Source organism: Dreissena polymorpha, chromosome 1, assembly GCF_020536995.1.
Source record: "Dreissena polymorpha isolate Duluth1 chromosome 1, UMN_Dpol_1.0, whole genome shotgun sequence".
Lineage (NCBI taxonomy): Eukaryota > Metazoa > Mollusca > Bivalvia > Myida > Dreissenidae > Dreissena > Dreissena polymorpha.
In genome coordinates this window covers 112,960,199-112,974,897 of record NC_068355.1, presented here as the reverse complement: position 1 = coordinate 112,974,897, position 14,699 = coordinate 112,960,199, and the positions used below count along the sequence as shown (strand labels likewise).

At 34.0% G+C, this 14,699-nt stretch overlaps 1 protein-coding gene across 3 annotated transcripts; it reads left to right on the top strand.

Moving 5' to 3' along the window:
* The first annotated feature begins 461 nt into the window (after positions 1 to 461).
* On the top strand, positions 462 to 4,709 carry LOC127845054 (uncharacterized). Of its 3 annotated transcripts, none has more exons than XM_052375714.1 (2): positions 462 to 480; positions 1,788 to 4,709. In XM_052375714.1, exon 2 carries the CDS (start codon positions 3,062 to 3,064, stop codon positions 3,980 to 3,982), a length of 921 nt encoding a protein of 306 aa, XP_052231674.1. In that variant the 5' UTR covers positions 462 to 480; positions 1,788 to 3,061; the 3' UTR covers positions 3,983 to 4,709. The 3 variants fall into 3 exon arrangements, with proteins under 3 accessions (XP_052231674.1, XP_052231654.1, XP_052231663.1); XM_052375694.1 differs by lacking the exon at positions 462 to 480 and adding an exon at positions 512 to 694; XM_052375703.1 differs by lacking the exon at positions 462 to 480 and adding an exon at positions 512 to 712.
* Positions 4,710 to 14,699: the final 9,990 nt, after the last annotated feature.

Sequence of the window (14,699 nt, the reverse complement as noted above, 5' to 3'; positions counted from 1 at the left end):
ACGATTTATGAGAAAATGATATGATTACGTCTTAAAATCAATAATTTATGTGGCCATACAGACCGCCATTTGACATTTCGAGCAACGAACGAATCATTATGGTTTGTGAATATTCAAATTGATTTTGAGTGTCTACGCTTATATGATATGATCACATGTTTCTTACAACACAACAAATAACCATAGCATTCTTGTAACTTTTCAATCACTTGTGAGACACCGATTGGAATTTCTGCGCTATTCACTTCACTGTGCCTTTAACTGGTGCTCCGTATTTTAATTAAGTTTGACTGAAATATTGAAAACGTCGACTGTTGTATAATGGGCTACAGAAATCCAATACCGCTTCATAGATGGTATTTGCTTAACGTGTCTCCAACGTTCGGACTGAAGTCATATTCATGCATTCGTAAAATGTCAAATATCTCCGTTATTCAGTCATCTTTAAGAGCCAAACGGGGAAATACAAACCAGGAGGAAGTAGGCTGTTGTGTGCTATTTAACTTACATCCGTGTTTGCGAATCGAAATTTGTTGTAGTATACATTGGATGGCGAGAGAAAGGGTTTAACGTTTAAACCACATGAGGCGAATTTAAGTATCAAAAGTGATATATGGTATATGTAAATATTGATAAATTCCATGATGGTGATCAAGAAGTGAAACCAAACGCGGGATTAAAACCATGTAACATTGTAAGACACATAGTTATGGTAACAAATGTTACTGCGATTTGTGGATTACTTATTATGAATTAATGCTCTAGATAAACTTAAGTTGCTGATGGAAAAGTATATCTGCATCAATAAATGATGTATTGCAATATTATTGATCTTTGTGTAAGACAGACCCTGTAATATGTTTAGTCATAAAAAAACACGTGATACTTTGTATTAAGTTTAGACTTTATGTATAAAGCAAGATTCTCGTGGTATGTGATGAAAACTTATAAGGTTATGAATATGATTTGTTTAACTTATTTATTTTAGATCGACTGCATAGAAAGCCTTACACTTAATATTCGGAACGCTCTTGAGTCCGTTTCCTGGAATTTGATCCAGTACTTGGAGTCTATTTGGGGGATCGATAGAACGTCCCCACAATGGGGATCGAACCCGTAGGCGGACACTTTATCAACTACACGGCGACCTATAAAAATGATTGTCATATTTGTTCTTATATGCTTATGAAGATCATTCACATATTTTTGCATAACGCGATTAAAGCATTTACAACACAAAATGTATTAACAATGCGTCGCAAACCATTCAAATCGCTAAATGTATAATTAAGACGCCAAGCAGAATTCTCGATTTTCGTTAAAAAAAGTGCGCATTTCAAATCAGCATCCTGTCATAAAACACTTCACGAACAATTGTGTTGATGTAACATTATAATTACACATGTGAAGGTCTATTTTCGTCGTTGCCATTGTTCAAAACCTGATAAATTTAACAGAAGAATCAAAATTTGGTAATCCAACGGGCATGTTAAAGATGCTGTAAAGGGGCTGAAAGATGAGTTTGCCATATTGATTTTGTACAAACCAATATACATACTAAATTGATTACATATAGTATGCACATAGTTTATGAGCAGATATCAATCAACATTCGTATCGTATGTAAGTTGCTCAAATTTACACTGACAAATCAATATTCCTTGAGCTAAACTTTTTTATATGGAAAAAAATGTAAATTATATTTTATTCTTAGCTAGGGCATTTCATGCATACCGCGAAAATGATACATACTGGCAATACATGGACTATGTTATCTACTTTCACAGGAGGAAAACTCGCGTTGTTGGTTCATGAAGTGGACTGTTATGTCCTAATGGTCTTCGGAAAGACATCAGGTTTTTAAAGTGAGAACACTTAAAAAGCTCCGAAGCAACGAAAGAAGAAGACTGGATGATCCTATCAACTGTTTGAAAAGAAAAGCCGCATCAGAACGACCACGTGACAATGGCTAAACCACAAATTAAAATGACTCACGTGAAAGTTGCAATTTCGCAGTGTTACAACATTGTATAAACTCTGCCAATCGCATTGAACAAGAGCTGTAGCTACGAGTAAGACATGTTTTTACCACAGCTAGCTCGCGGAATTTATTACTGTAAAGACGAAGCAGTGTTTTTGTTCTGATATGCATTTTTTTGAACGCTTGCAATTTATTTTGCCCGATGTTGGAAAATTGTTATTTTAAAACGTTTGTGTATTGGTTCAGTATCTCGACATTTCAAAGAAATCGTGTTTAGCAATTTAGCTGAACAATTTGGAAACAATGCAAGCCGACTGGAAACACACAAAAACTATATAAGTCGCTTGTTCTACATTTGTTTAATGATATCGGTGAAGTAAAAAGTGCGATGTCATCAATTTACGACGTCTCAAGCATTGCTGAAATTTTCATTTCTATGAACCACCGAAGAGTGGAAAACTGTGTTTATCGATTAGCAATAGCAGTAAGAAACTAGAGTGTTGGCATAAACAACAGTCGGACGGTTTTCGAATATCATGAGCGTTGTACATTTTGGAAACGGTTGATAAAAGCATATTTTGGAGCTCCAATGCTGCATATACACAATTTAGAATAACCGTGACACGACCGTGATATTTACTTATTTTGATGTGATTGTCATTCACCTTGTACAGGGTGAGCTAAATTATGTAGAAATAATACTTGTGTACAGAAACTATTTTTGCGATGGATATTACTGTTGTTAAATCTGACTGCAAATTTGTACGGTCTTACAATACAATCGAATTGAACAAGAAAATCAGTGTTGATTTATTTGAATTCCTGTAATGGTAATATTATTGTCTCGGAAATAGAAACATAAGTAGATAACATCCGAGGCGGTAATAGCTGGTGCGAGATGAATCAGTGTACGGTGGGAATGATTATCTCCCCTAGAAATATCGGTATTCGCTCTATGCGGGGTTTCACAGTAAGTGAATCTAATTTATCGGATTTCTCATGAAACGAGATTTACCACGAAATGCTCGAATAATTGCCGTCTGAGAAGTATCCCACTGGAATATATTTCATAGCAGAGTTATGGAGAGACGGGAGACTAAAAGCAAATCAGAGAGGCGTGACATTCATTCCTTATGTATGCCGGTTCCAACCATTGTGCTGAACACAACGGCAGTCGACAAACCAAATAACGTGACGCTCACGCATTCTCGTTCAGCGGGAGATCTCGACGTCATTTTAAATGATGCAGACGATATTCAATCCGGCGCATGCGCGGAAGGCATTTCCAATATTTCCGGGTCAACATCGGAAGTATTTTGCGAGAAAGACTTGCACAATATTGAACATTACTGTTCACCGAGGCTCCCAAGAAGGTCCTCTGGCTTAGATGACAATCCACATCAAAGAAATTCCGCAGCGTTTGTGGACGCTTTGAATCTGGGTGGCTTCAGTTTCCTTGACACCGGATGCCGTGTTGGGAGCTCGGTGTCATTGAACAGCGAGTACACTGCCAGGAGTGTCGGGCTCATTTCTAACGACTCAAACTCAGAATCCTCGCAGCAGGCCTACCCGTCTGGGGTTATGGACAGCTCGTTTCAGAAACACAGTATGCTAAAAAGGTATTATTCAAGTCCCGAAAAGGACGACGAATTATTACATTATCAATCAAACGTGCGGAGAAACTCGAAGTCCATGGGAAATATGCAGGAGGAAGACAAACAAAACTTTGTGTCTTTTGATTTCGGAAATGATTCGATGGATAGTGTCAGTTTGTCGGAGAATGTGCAGAATAATACGGAGTATTGTGACATAGATAATTCGTTGGCTGTGCGCACCGGTTGTAGCAGACAAGGCGCAGAAGACACGTCGGAATCAGATATATCTGAACATGAACAGCGGCACTTCGTAACCTCCGTCACCGGAAGTGTTGCCATGCGTGACGGAAGAATCCGGAAGTGGTTGACTGAGATTACTGATCCAGACGATAATGCGAACTCTTAGGCATGTGATATTGAGAGAATGAGACGACAGATCGAGTTTTTTAATGGGAAAAGTTTGATCATGCAATGGTCTTTGACAGTATTTTTGTAACATTGTTCACTTTGTTTTTACGATGTTTTGTGTAATAGTGAAATAACTATTTTTGAATATTGACGTTCATTTTTTTATAAGAATTCTTTAATACTTAATAATATAAACAAAATTGAATGAGAGTACTTATTGAGAAATATAAATACATGTATTTGTCTTTTTGTGCCTCGATTCGTTGTTTTCCAGTGTATATTTGTATTTAAGATTGATTTGAAGAGTATCAACTTAGTTATTCATTGTAAATAAGGTAGTAAATTAATTTTTAAACGGACAACATGCAAGTGCAAGACTGTAAATACATATGGGTCGCGATATATGAAAAGGGGGTTTAATTGCATATGCGTACAGTGTCGTCCCAGGTTAGCCTGTGTAATACGAACAAGATAATCAGAGCTGAGTGTTCCGCTTGTAGTGTATGTTTCATTTCAAAGGAACACTGTTTTTAAGTAAACCCCAGTTTAAGAGGAGAATGTCGTCCCTGATAAGCTTCTGGGGACTATACCGGCTAATCTGGGACGACACTTGCCGCACATGCATGAAACCCCTTTCCTCAGAGCGCGGTCCATAAGTTCAGTGTGGACCAGAACCATACTTTTTGTTCTGATTTTTAATTGCAAATAAATGGATCAATTTGAAAGTGTTCATCTCAGTTTTCATTAAGATAGGATCAATATTAATTTTAAATGATATAATAGATTTGGACATTTTAAATATCAATCCTGAATTTACTGACATTCTTTAAACACTCGGTATTTACTTTAAGCTTTAAAATGTATATTTTGCTAAAGGAGATTATCTTATCTTCGAAGCAAATGGAATTATTTTACTTTATAACTCTTATAACGCCCGTATAAAAACTACATGCATTGCCCTCCAGCCATAGCAACAAATGCCACAATATCCTCGCAAATTACATATGGGTATGTCTTGTATGATCGAAGTATTGGCTCAGTTACATGCTCCCCACGTATTGGTTAATTTAACACGCACTTGCGTTTCGTCCTGTAATCGATACAATTGATTTGAAAGTGAAAAGGGAAAATAAGCATCTTATGGCATTGATAAGAGGAAACCTTTTAGCGCGTTGCCATAATTTAAGCAATGTCAAAGGCTGGAAATGTTTTCCTAATATATATTAAAGCTCAATAAAATAAATGATATAGGAAAATACATTCGGACGTGCTCTATGAAAAACGGGTTTAATGCATGTGCGAAAATTGCCGTCCCATATTAGCCTGTGCAAATCGCATAGGCAAATCAGGATCGACACTTTGCGCTTTAAGGATATTTTTCGTTTTAAGAAGGTCTCTTCTTAGCAAAAATCTAGTTCCGGCAGAAAGTGTCGTCCCTGATTAACTTGTGCGGACTGCACTGGCTAATACTGGACGACACCTTACGCACATCCATTCAACCCCCTTTTCACAGAGCACGGCCCATGTATATTAGTTATATCACAACCGTCATAATAGTGCCATTAAAAAACAAGCGCTTTAACTGCATGTGCCAAATGTCCCGAAATATTGTGTAGACAAAACATACTGTTTTTGAAAGTGGGGAAAAGAGACAAGTTGTTATTATTGAAAAAAACGTAATGCCTTCTTTTGGCTTCATTTTTATCGCAAGGATCTTTATTAATATTTATGCTATGCATATTAATATTAAACAAAGGAAAATAACTTCCCATATTGTCTTTAATACATGAAAACTCGTGCTAAAATGATATATCAGACACAGCCTATACGAATATGTAAAATTTGCAGCAGCATATTTATAAAGACGCTATATGTCCATCGGGCTTTGTCGATTGTTTCCGGAACATCTCAATCATATTTTCTGTAGCATACGCCCATATATTTTTCTCTTACCTAATTCTGTCGAGTACAAACTCACTCGGCATTATTTCGAATTTCTCTTCTGCTTCAACCACACTTGATTTATTGAATCAACAATCAAATAAAATGAAGTCAAATATTATATTCTCAGATAAAAGCGGGTATTTTGATGGATAATCTGCATTTATTGGTCTGTATATTTTGAAATATATTTTAACAAATGCAGCATACGAAAACATTCCTGTATGTTTATCTTATTAATAGTTTGTACTCTGAGCATTTTTACTGTTGAGAAGTGTAAAAACATTTCTCGAACACCGATAGCAACCCATATAAAAGATTATTGTTTTCAATCACATCTAGCGAATCTTTATGGGCATGCCCAACATTTCTGTATAATCTTATCATTTTGGAAATACGTAGGTTAAAATATGTAACAACCTGAGGATACGCCTGCAAAGAAAGTTTATCTTTGGCTGATACAAGGTTATCAAAACAGTTCATCAAACCATATTTAAATTAGACATGTTTGTAAACTACAATGCTAACTATATTTTTAACCTTTTCTAAAATGCACCGCTTTGTTGATTTGAATATCAATATTTTGAACAACAACATTTTTTTAAATATTTTATTTCTATTAAAAGATTCTCCCATTCTAACATATATTACATAACCTTGGTGCATATATGTGTGTTAGTATTTCGAAGATTATTATGTCCTTTCCGAGCCAGGGGCTACATTATATGAGGACCTTGAGTTAGTACCAGAGCTCCTACTTAGTCAACATACTAGACTCACGAACGTTAGGCGAATTTTGAATTATAGCTGCAATTTCCAGCTATTTTATTGATACTGAAAGTTTTTATCATTTTTGGTTTGGCCATGTGTTGTGTGTGTGGGGGGGAGCCGGAGTACCCGGAGGAAACTCCACGTGTCTAGTATGGTGACTTCCATGCAAACTCGCATGCTGCCGGGAACAGTAGTCGAGCCCGGGTCGCCTAGGTGAGAAGCAAGTGTACCGGCCACTACGCTAGCCGAGCAGCTATATGCAAATATACATATATACATTTACATGAGTAACTATTCCAATATAAAATCAAATAATGCAGGTTTTTAAATAATATATGAAATAAAGTATGTTGCTTTAATGGGCCGAATTGCGCAGTATATTTACACAATTATAATTATAATATTTCCCATCAATTTATTTCAACGCGAGCTGATCTCCACAATAAGATGTGCAACATCACAACTTATCTCTATCACAAATAGTTGGTGAATTGCAATTTGATTGAATATATCTATTTATCTATTGTTTTACATGTAAGTATATAATATTCGTTTTTCTGAACAAAGAACATGCAAAACAACTATCGCTCAGTTGGCAGAACGCTGGACACCAAAGCCCAGAATGGTGGCTTCGATTCCGACCCGGCATCTTACGATGTGTGGGGGTATTTCATATCATTAATTCACGTCCACTCGACACTACCTTTGATTTAAGTATGGCAGTTGTCAGTTTATAGTATAAGTAGGGCTTACTAATGTAAAGTGTATGTTAACGGATGTGTTTTGTTTCATGTTAACAGCCATGATTGACTTAAATACCGTAATTTCTTTAACTTTCCGGACAGACTCAGTTTTTAGGACACCCCAGTTTTTGGCCAAACTAATTATTTTTCGTGACTCATGGTTTTCGGACACACCGTTTTTCTTCTTTAATAAATTAGTCTAAAGATCCGGATAGTTTATTTTATAATGTTATTTTACAATAATTCTGCCCTATAGAGCTTATCAGTTGACTGGATCGTGCGTTTTTACAACCAGATTAAGGTCATACAACCTGTGATAGAATGCTAGGCAATTGACTTAACGATTGCGTTATTCGGTAAATTAGAATGTAAAATGATAAAAGTAATAGACAATGAGTCCACCTAACAGCGTTAAGTAAAACATTTATATAAATAATTGATACGACGTGGTATTTTACAAACACGTGCTATTATTCGTTTATTTTTTAACAAATGACGCTTTCCATATTGCAAACTCGTATCCACTCGGCAATACAATATGCTTAGAGTGCATTTAAATTTACAAAACACCTGTTTTATATTATTTGTCTCGAAATTTTATGACACCTGTATTTTTTTAAAGCCTCTATAACGCGCAAAATCAACGAAAATGTTGTCAAGTATTTCGTTAAATAAAGTTAACACCTAAACACTCAGTGTTCCTTATAGCAATAGCAAAAATTTCAACGCTAGATGTGGAATGATTACATAGATTTGTATAGATACACAATGCAAGTTTTTTTATTGTGACACAATTAATTCCATTTTAATTTCCCGCGAATATATCTATTCATACGACATGCGAACACTAAAATGGTACCATGTAAGTGTTTATGTGTCGTATAAATAGATATCGTTGCGGGAAATTAACATGAAAATAAATATGCAAAACAATAATACAAACGAGCATTTTGTATCTACAAACATCTAGTTTACCAAACCACATTTGGGGTTGAGAGTTCAACAATTGCCATAAGGATCACTGAGTTTTAATTGGTTAAGTTTATTTTACGAAAAAATTGTGAGAAATTTTCTTTAATTTTTAGAAGTAATGTTACTTTAAATATTTTGTGTATCAAAACTTTCAGACACGATTTTTTTTCTTTAATCTTTAAGTGTAAAAACTGGTTTTGCAGAGGTGACAATAACATAAATTTGTAGTTTGTAAGACAAATGAAGATCACTAAATCACACAAAAAATAAACATGGGATAGTTCGAAGACCCGTGACATAAATATAAAAATAATTTTACAAAATAATGTAAACATTGTCATCCAATCTTGGATGCGACCTTTTGTTAAAAAAATCATTGAACTTAGTTCTGAAATTTCCTTTAACCTACTAACATCTAAGATATGCATAGTAATAATGATTTGGTACATGTACCTAGTATAGTATACTGACACGTGACATTACTTATTTATAATTGTAATTATGCATTATTAAAGACGATGTACTAATGTATAAGTCTTAATAAACTGTCTTTTCTGTTCTGTTCTTTTTTGATGTGATATCATTAAATGTCTGAAGAAGTATTTTATTTCACACGTATCTCCTCCATCATTCATGCATTGACGTCGTGTTGACGCATGGGAACTTTGAGCATTGAGTCATACCCGCACTAGTCTTTCATCATGCAATAATTTATTGTAAAACACAAATTTATCTGATTGCTAATTTTGAGCAGCTGTCCTGATTAAATCGCAAACACCCGGGTCAGCAAAATAAACAAGATTACCAATTATTATGCCATTAAATATTACATAGTTAAAAGGTTTTTTATTCCCATTTGAATTACACACCAATTAATTAAACCAATTAAAAATTTAGAACTAATTATTTCCACATTTTTGTTCACTGGTCTATATAAAATGTTTTTCATCGTTAATGAGTGACGCACAATGTAAAAAATTCGATACATCGGCATTGCCCGGGCTTATTTAAACAAACTAGGATCTCCTTGCCCAAGTTATGTGTATAATTACCAAATCAGCTATTGACAACGAAGACCAGACTATTATAAGGATAGGTCTTGTTCATGAAAAATCTATTTAACATAAATGGGAACGTAATTGAAGCAATCTGAACTAATCTGCCTTTAAATGTTCCAAGTCAATATTGGGCGTGTTAATGTTTAATGATTAAGTGTATTGATTTTAGTTTAAGTGCTTTGATTTTTTATTTGCATTCTTTAGACAAATATAAATATAATACTTTCAATACGTTCATGTATTTCGTTAGATTTTCCAGTATGCAATCGTTGATGGATGTTTATTGTCTTATATATCAGTTGATTCCCAATTCAAACCGACTTTCTTCAGTTCTTGAGCAACATGATTAAATCTACAAAAATCGGAACCAATATGTCCATGTTCTGATAAAATGTGTATATTATAATGAAAACAACTGTTTTCGTAATGTCAAATTAATTACTTCATATCTATTTTTACTGTCCATTTAACCTATCGCATATGACGTCCCGTTTAACAAACAAAGACATTGTATCGATTTAAAGGGAAAACGCAAGCGGGAATTAAATTAACCAGCACGTGAGGAGCAAGTAACTAAGTCGATACGTCGATCATATTAGACATGCGGAGATGTAGCTTGCCAGAACATCTTGTCATGATTCATAATTGGCTGCTAAAGAATCACGAATATGCTCAACATAATGAAAGGCCGAGAATATTACGCTCACAGTGTTCCCCCACGCCCCACTCTTTCTCACACACACCACATGTGCATTGTTGTCGAAAAGGAACAACAAGAATTTGCGAAAGAGTGAAAATAAAGTCGAACTGGAATCACAAGACCCTTGCATAAAGTAATTGAAAACAAAGGACAATTACCCCGTAAACAATAATGCAATTGCAAATAAGCAATGCTAAGCGCTATAGCAGAGCACTTGGAGATACCTATTATATAAGGTTGACAAATATTGTTCTTGTATTTAAAATTTAACGAAAATCGCGCAAAAAAGTTAGAGAAATTGCACACAGAAGCTTTCATAAGTTATTGTAAACAAATAGCAATAACTCATTAAAATGAACTTAATCTCCAAACGTTTGCAATTTGAGCTTAAGAACCTTAAATATATTTTCGGTTTAACGCTGGCAAAACATGCACGCATGTATAGAAACCTTCATATGTACTTTAAATAAAAGGGCGTTAACTCCTTTAAAAAGTAACGCAATCGCGAAACCTTGACAAAACGCACTCTAGCTCTTGAAGCTTATAAGTATGTAAAGATTCATGAAAATCGCACTCAAATTATAATGTTTTTCTACAAATCTTGTGTATATCATGTTTTTAATGGAAATTTCTCATTAAATAAACAATGCAATCATGAAATCTTGACCATTTGCGCGGAAGCATTCGGAGATCATAATTATGAAATTTTTTGTGGAAATTCCATACAAAATCTAAAATATTGACGCACAGAAGGATTTAAATGTCATTCTAAACAAATGCCAATAACTTTTATTCTGAAAACGTCTTTAAATTGACTAAATCGAAAGACTTTGACAATATAGGGAGTAGCACATAGAGGCGAAAAATATGTATTTAAACAAATACAATTCTATCATATAGTTAAGGCAAAGTCTTACAAAGGACTCAAACAAACGCTTGAACCTAAGACAACACTACATTTAATTATAATTATTAACACATCTTGAATACATATGTAATAGTGTTAACTTATAGACACGTTGTCATAGATTTAAAACAAAGTAAAAGGAAGTTCATTTAATGTGTTTTTCTTCGAATCAATTGAACCATACATGATACAGGAATGAACGATACAATAACAATAACACATGTATGGGGTGCGCTGATTCATATCGATTTAAAAAATAAACAAATTAATCCTAACTTTTCAAAAATGCTATTCTATTATACTTATTTCTATGTTTTTTAAATGCACCATTACTATAATCTGAAGTTGCACATTTACTTGCTCACTAAATAAATAAGTATTATCTATAATTCATCTAGATGGAACTAATTATATACATTGTTCGTATGTTGATTCGCAACCTTGTTTCCTTCGATGACTGTCATATGTTTACTTTTTGTGTATCGTAATTAATACTCTAAGTCAAATGTCTACCAAAAATCAAGGGTTTCATTTCAATCAATAATATATTTGGATAAGGATGAGGTCGGTCTGTTTGAATAAGTAAGTTTACTCACTGAATCAGAATTTCTTTTTCGTAAAATCCTGGTGTTGTGTTTTCTGTGAGATCTCTTTTTTACTATCAAAACTAATGAATTTGATAATCGGAGTGCATACATTATTTTTAAAATAACATCTAAATCAAAGGTTTACAAAACACACCAGGGATGCTTTTTTTTTAAAGTTCGACTGTTTGTATGACTTTTAGGGAGGATTATTATTGTTCTCATCAAATAATGTCAGAAAACAGCAACCACAATCCCTGTAATTCTTTATCCATTGTATTGCTTGCGAAGCAGTTTATTATTGGATCCGTCCAACGATTTTACAATTAACTACGCTTTTCTTTTTCAATATTATACTCACAGTTTACAAGAACCGGTGAGCCAATCATATTCCGATAGCATAAGTTGAGCAAATGAGTTTGTTATGTATAGTACGAAATCATGAGTTTAATAAACATGATAATAAACATTTCGTATACAATAAAAAATAACGTAGAAAATGGCATGGTTTAAAACAGTTCGAATAAAGATGTGCTGCATTGTTTTATACGTGTATAATATTCACGCTATTTACGCATGTTCAATACAATAACAAAACATTCAAACGTGGTTTGTCATCAATATTTATATACATGTGCTCAAATGATGTTGTTTTAAAACCCAAATAAATATTGATGCAAAGTCCAGGGTCATAAATGTATGCCCTGATGCTGAAAAATGGGATATTAAGACAAATGAAACATTGTTTCATAAAATAAAATAGATATGGGCCATACTCTGTGAAAAAGGGTTTTAATGCATGTGCGTAAAGTATCATCCCAGATAAACCTGTGCAGTCCGCACAATTTAATCATGGACGACACTTTCCGCCTAAACTTGTTTTTTTTTGCTAAGAAGAGACTTTCAAAGTGCCGTCCCTGATGAGCCTGTGCGACTTGCACATGCTAATCTGGGAAGACACAGTACGCACATGCTTTAAACCCTCTTTCACAGAGCACGGTCCATTTATTTTAAATATTTCTGAAAAATGCATTAAAGCGAGATTATACGATTTTGTCAAATATTAATGAATTTATATAAAATACGTAAAATTCTTATATATATATATATATATATATATATATATATATATATATATATATATATATATATATATATATATATATATATATAATATAATAATATCAATTTAAAATAAAATAAAAGTTCAGAAGAACATGTGTCGAAAAATGCGAAATAAGCCAGATATTGAATTATAAAATCGAAAACGGTTGTACAGTCGAAGTCGCCAGCATGTATATCCTGCATGTACGATGTGAATCTAAACTTAGTTTTACGGTTCATTTTAAATTCCTGCAACGATATATATTCATACGACACACAAACACTAACTCTGATCCTAATAAAAAGACGAATGCTTTGGTTATTATAGGAAAATATGTTCGTCACAATCGGCTCGGGGCGCTAAATTGTCTTAGCTGCATTTTATGAAATTCGTATTTAATGTATAATTTTCTTGCCTATTTTGTGTTATTGTAACATATTTTATCAATATATTACAATTTAACACTTTAAAAAAATTGTATAATCTCGCTTTAAATAAAACCACCATGGAATGAGATGTATGACAAATGTATAACATGCAGTAAAGAGTTGGACTACGCGTACAGGGAGATCACTTTACTTTTGGGGAGCACTTATTTCTGCGTTAAGAACGTTTAAAGAAAGTTACCATTAAGCTCTCGACGTCTTAAGGTTACCTTCGAGAAGAAACTACAATTAATCGGTAGATAATTTGACTTTGTTTACTGACAAAAAATGCTCAGCAAATCGTGTTTTAACAACAATATTGTAGAATAACAGATTCATTGCCTATATTTTTTGCAGTTTTGAATAAAATAATTTAGACGAATCAATCAATGCACTTCAAAAAGCCACGATTAAAGGTAAAACACATGATCCTGTAAACCACCAACACTAATGGTTCATGGCCATTTCAGGTATTTCCTACATGTAAATTGAAACACACATATCTGAAACATATTTGGCATACACTTATTTCAAGTATAAAGAAATGGAGCTCCAGGCAGTGGCAAAGTGAACAAACCGAGCATATGCTTTGCTAATGTACACGTACCTATCTTAAATTGAATATAAATGTGTATTATTATCCCGCTCAATGTTATTATCAGTGTTATTTGAAAGAGATGTGCCGTAATGTTCAAATGGTCTTGTTAAAATGACTTACCCATCGTTGTATCAATTTAAATGGCGGATCAATTTAAACGGTGAAATAAAGCCGTAAAATCAAATGAATGCAACAAACAATCATTGATTTTCGTATAGTTCTATTATCATATATGAAATTTCTCTTTGCAGAATGTTGTCACATAGCACAAAAATCAGTGCCATTGTCTTACATTTATTTATTATCTTGAAGCGCTGGTAGGAGATACATAAACCGTGCTCCGTGAAAAGGGGGTTTAATGCATGTGCGTAAAGTGTCGTCCCAGATAAGCCTGTGCAGTCCACACAGGCTAAACTGGGACGAAGCTTTCCGCTTTTATGATATTTTCTGTTTAAAGAAAGTCTCTTCTTAGCAACAATCCAGTTAAGGCGGAAAGTGTTGTCCCTGATAAGCCTGTGAGGACTGCACCGGCTTATCTGGGACGACACTTTACGCACATGCATTAAACCCCCTTTTCACGGAGCACGGCCCAAATGTGTTATCAGTTAACATGTAATGTACATATCAATTTTACCAACGGTATTTCCACTAAAACAATAATGTGCTATACGTTAAACTGTTAAGTATGGGGCTGTCCAAGGTATATGACAAACAACAAATTGATAGTGTTAATTTAAAATAAATTTTGTTATCGAATATAACATAGAAACTGCACGCATGAATGTTTCTGGTCCCATATCCATCAATCCATTCATTGACTTATGAATAAAATACTTAGACCCGAGATAAGTCCATCAGGATTTTCATACTTTCAATTTACCATTGGTAGTTATGCCATTTACAAAATGTTC

Bases quoted from the DNA above. Each gene is read 5' to 3' on its own strand.
- LOC127845054 (XM_052375714.1), top strand. From the start codon at position 3,062: ATGGAGAGACGGGAGACTAAAAGCAAATCAGAGAGGCGTGACATTCAT.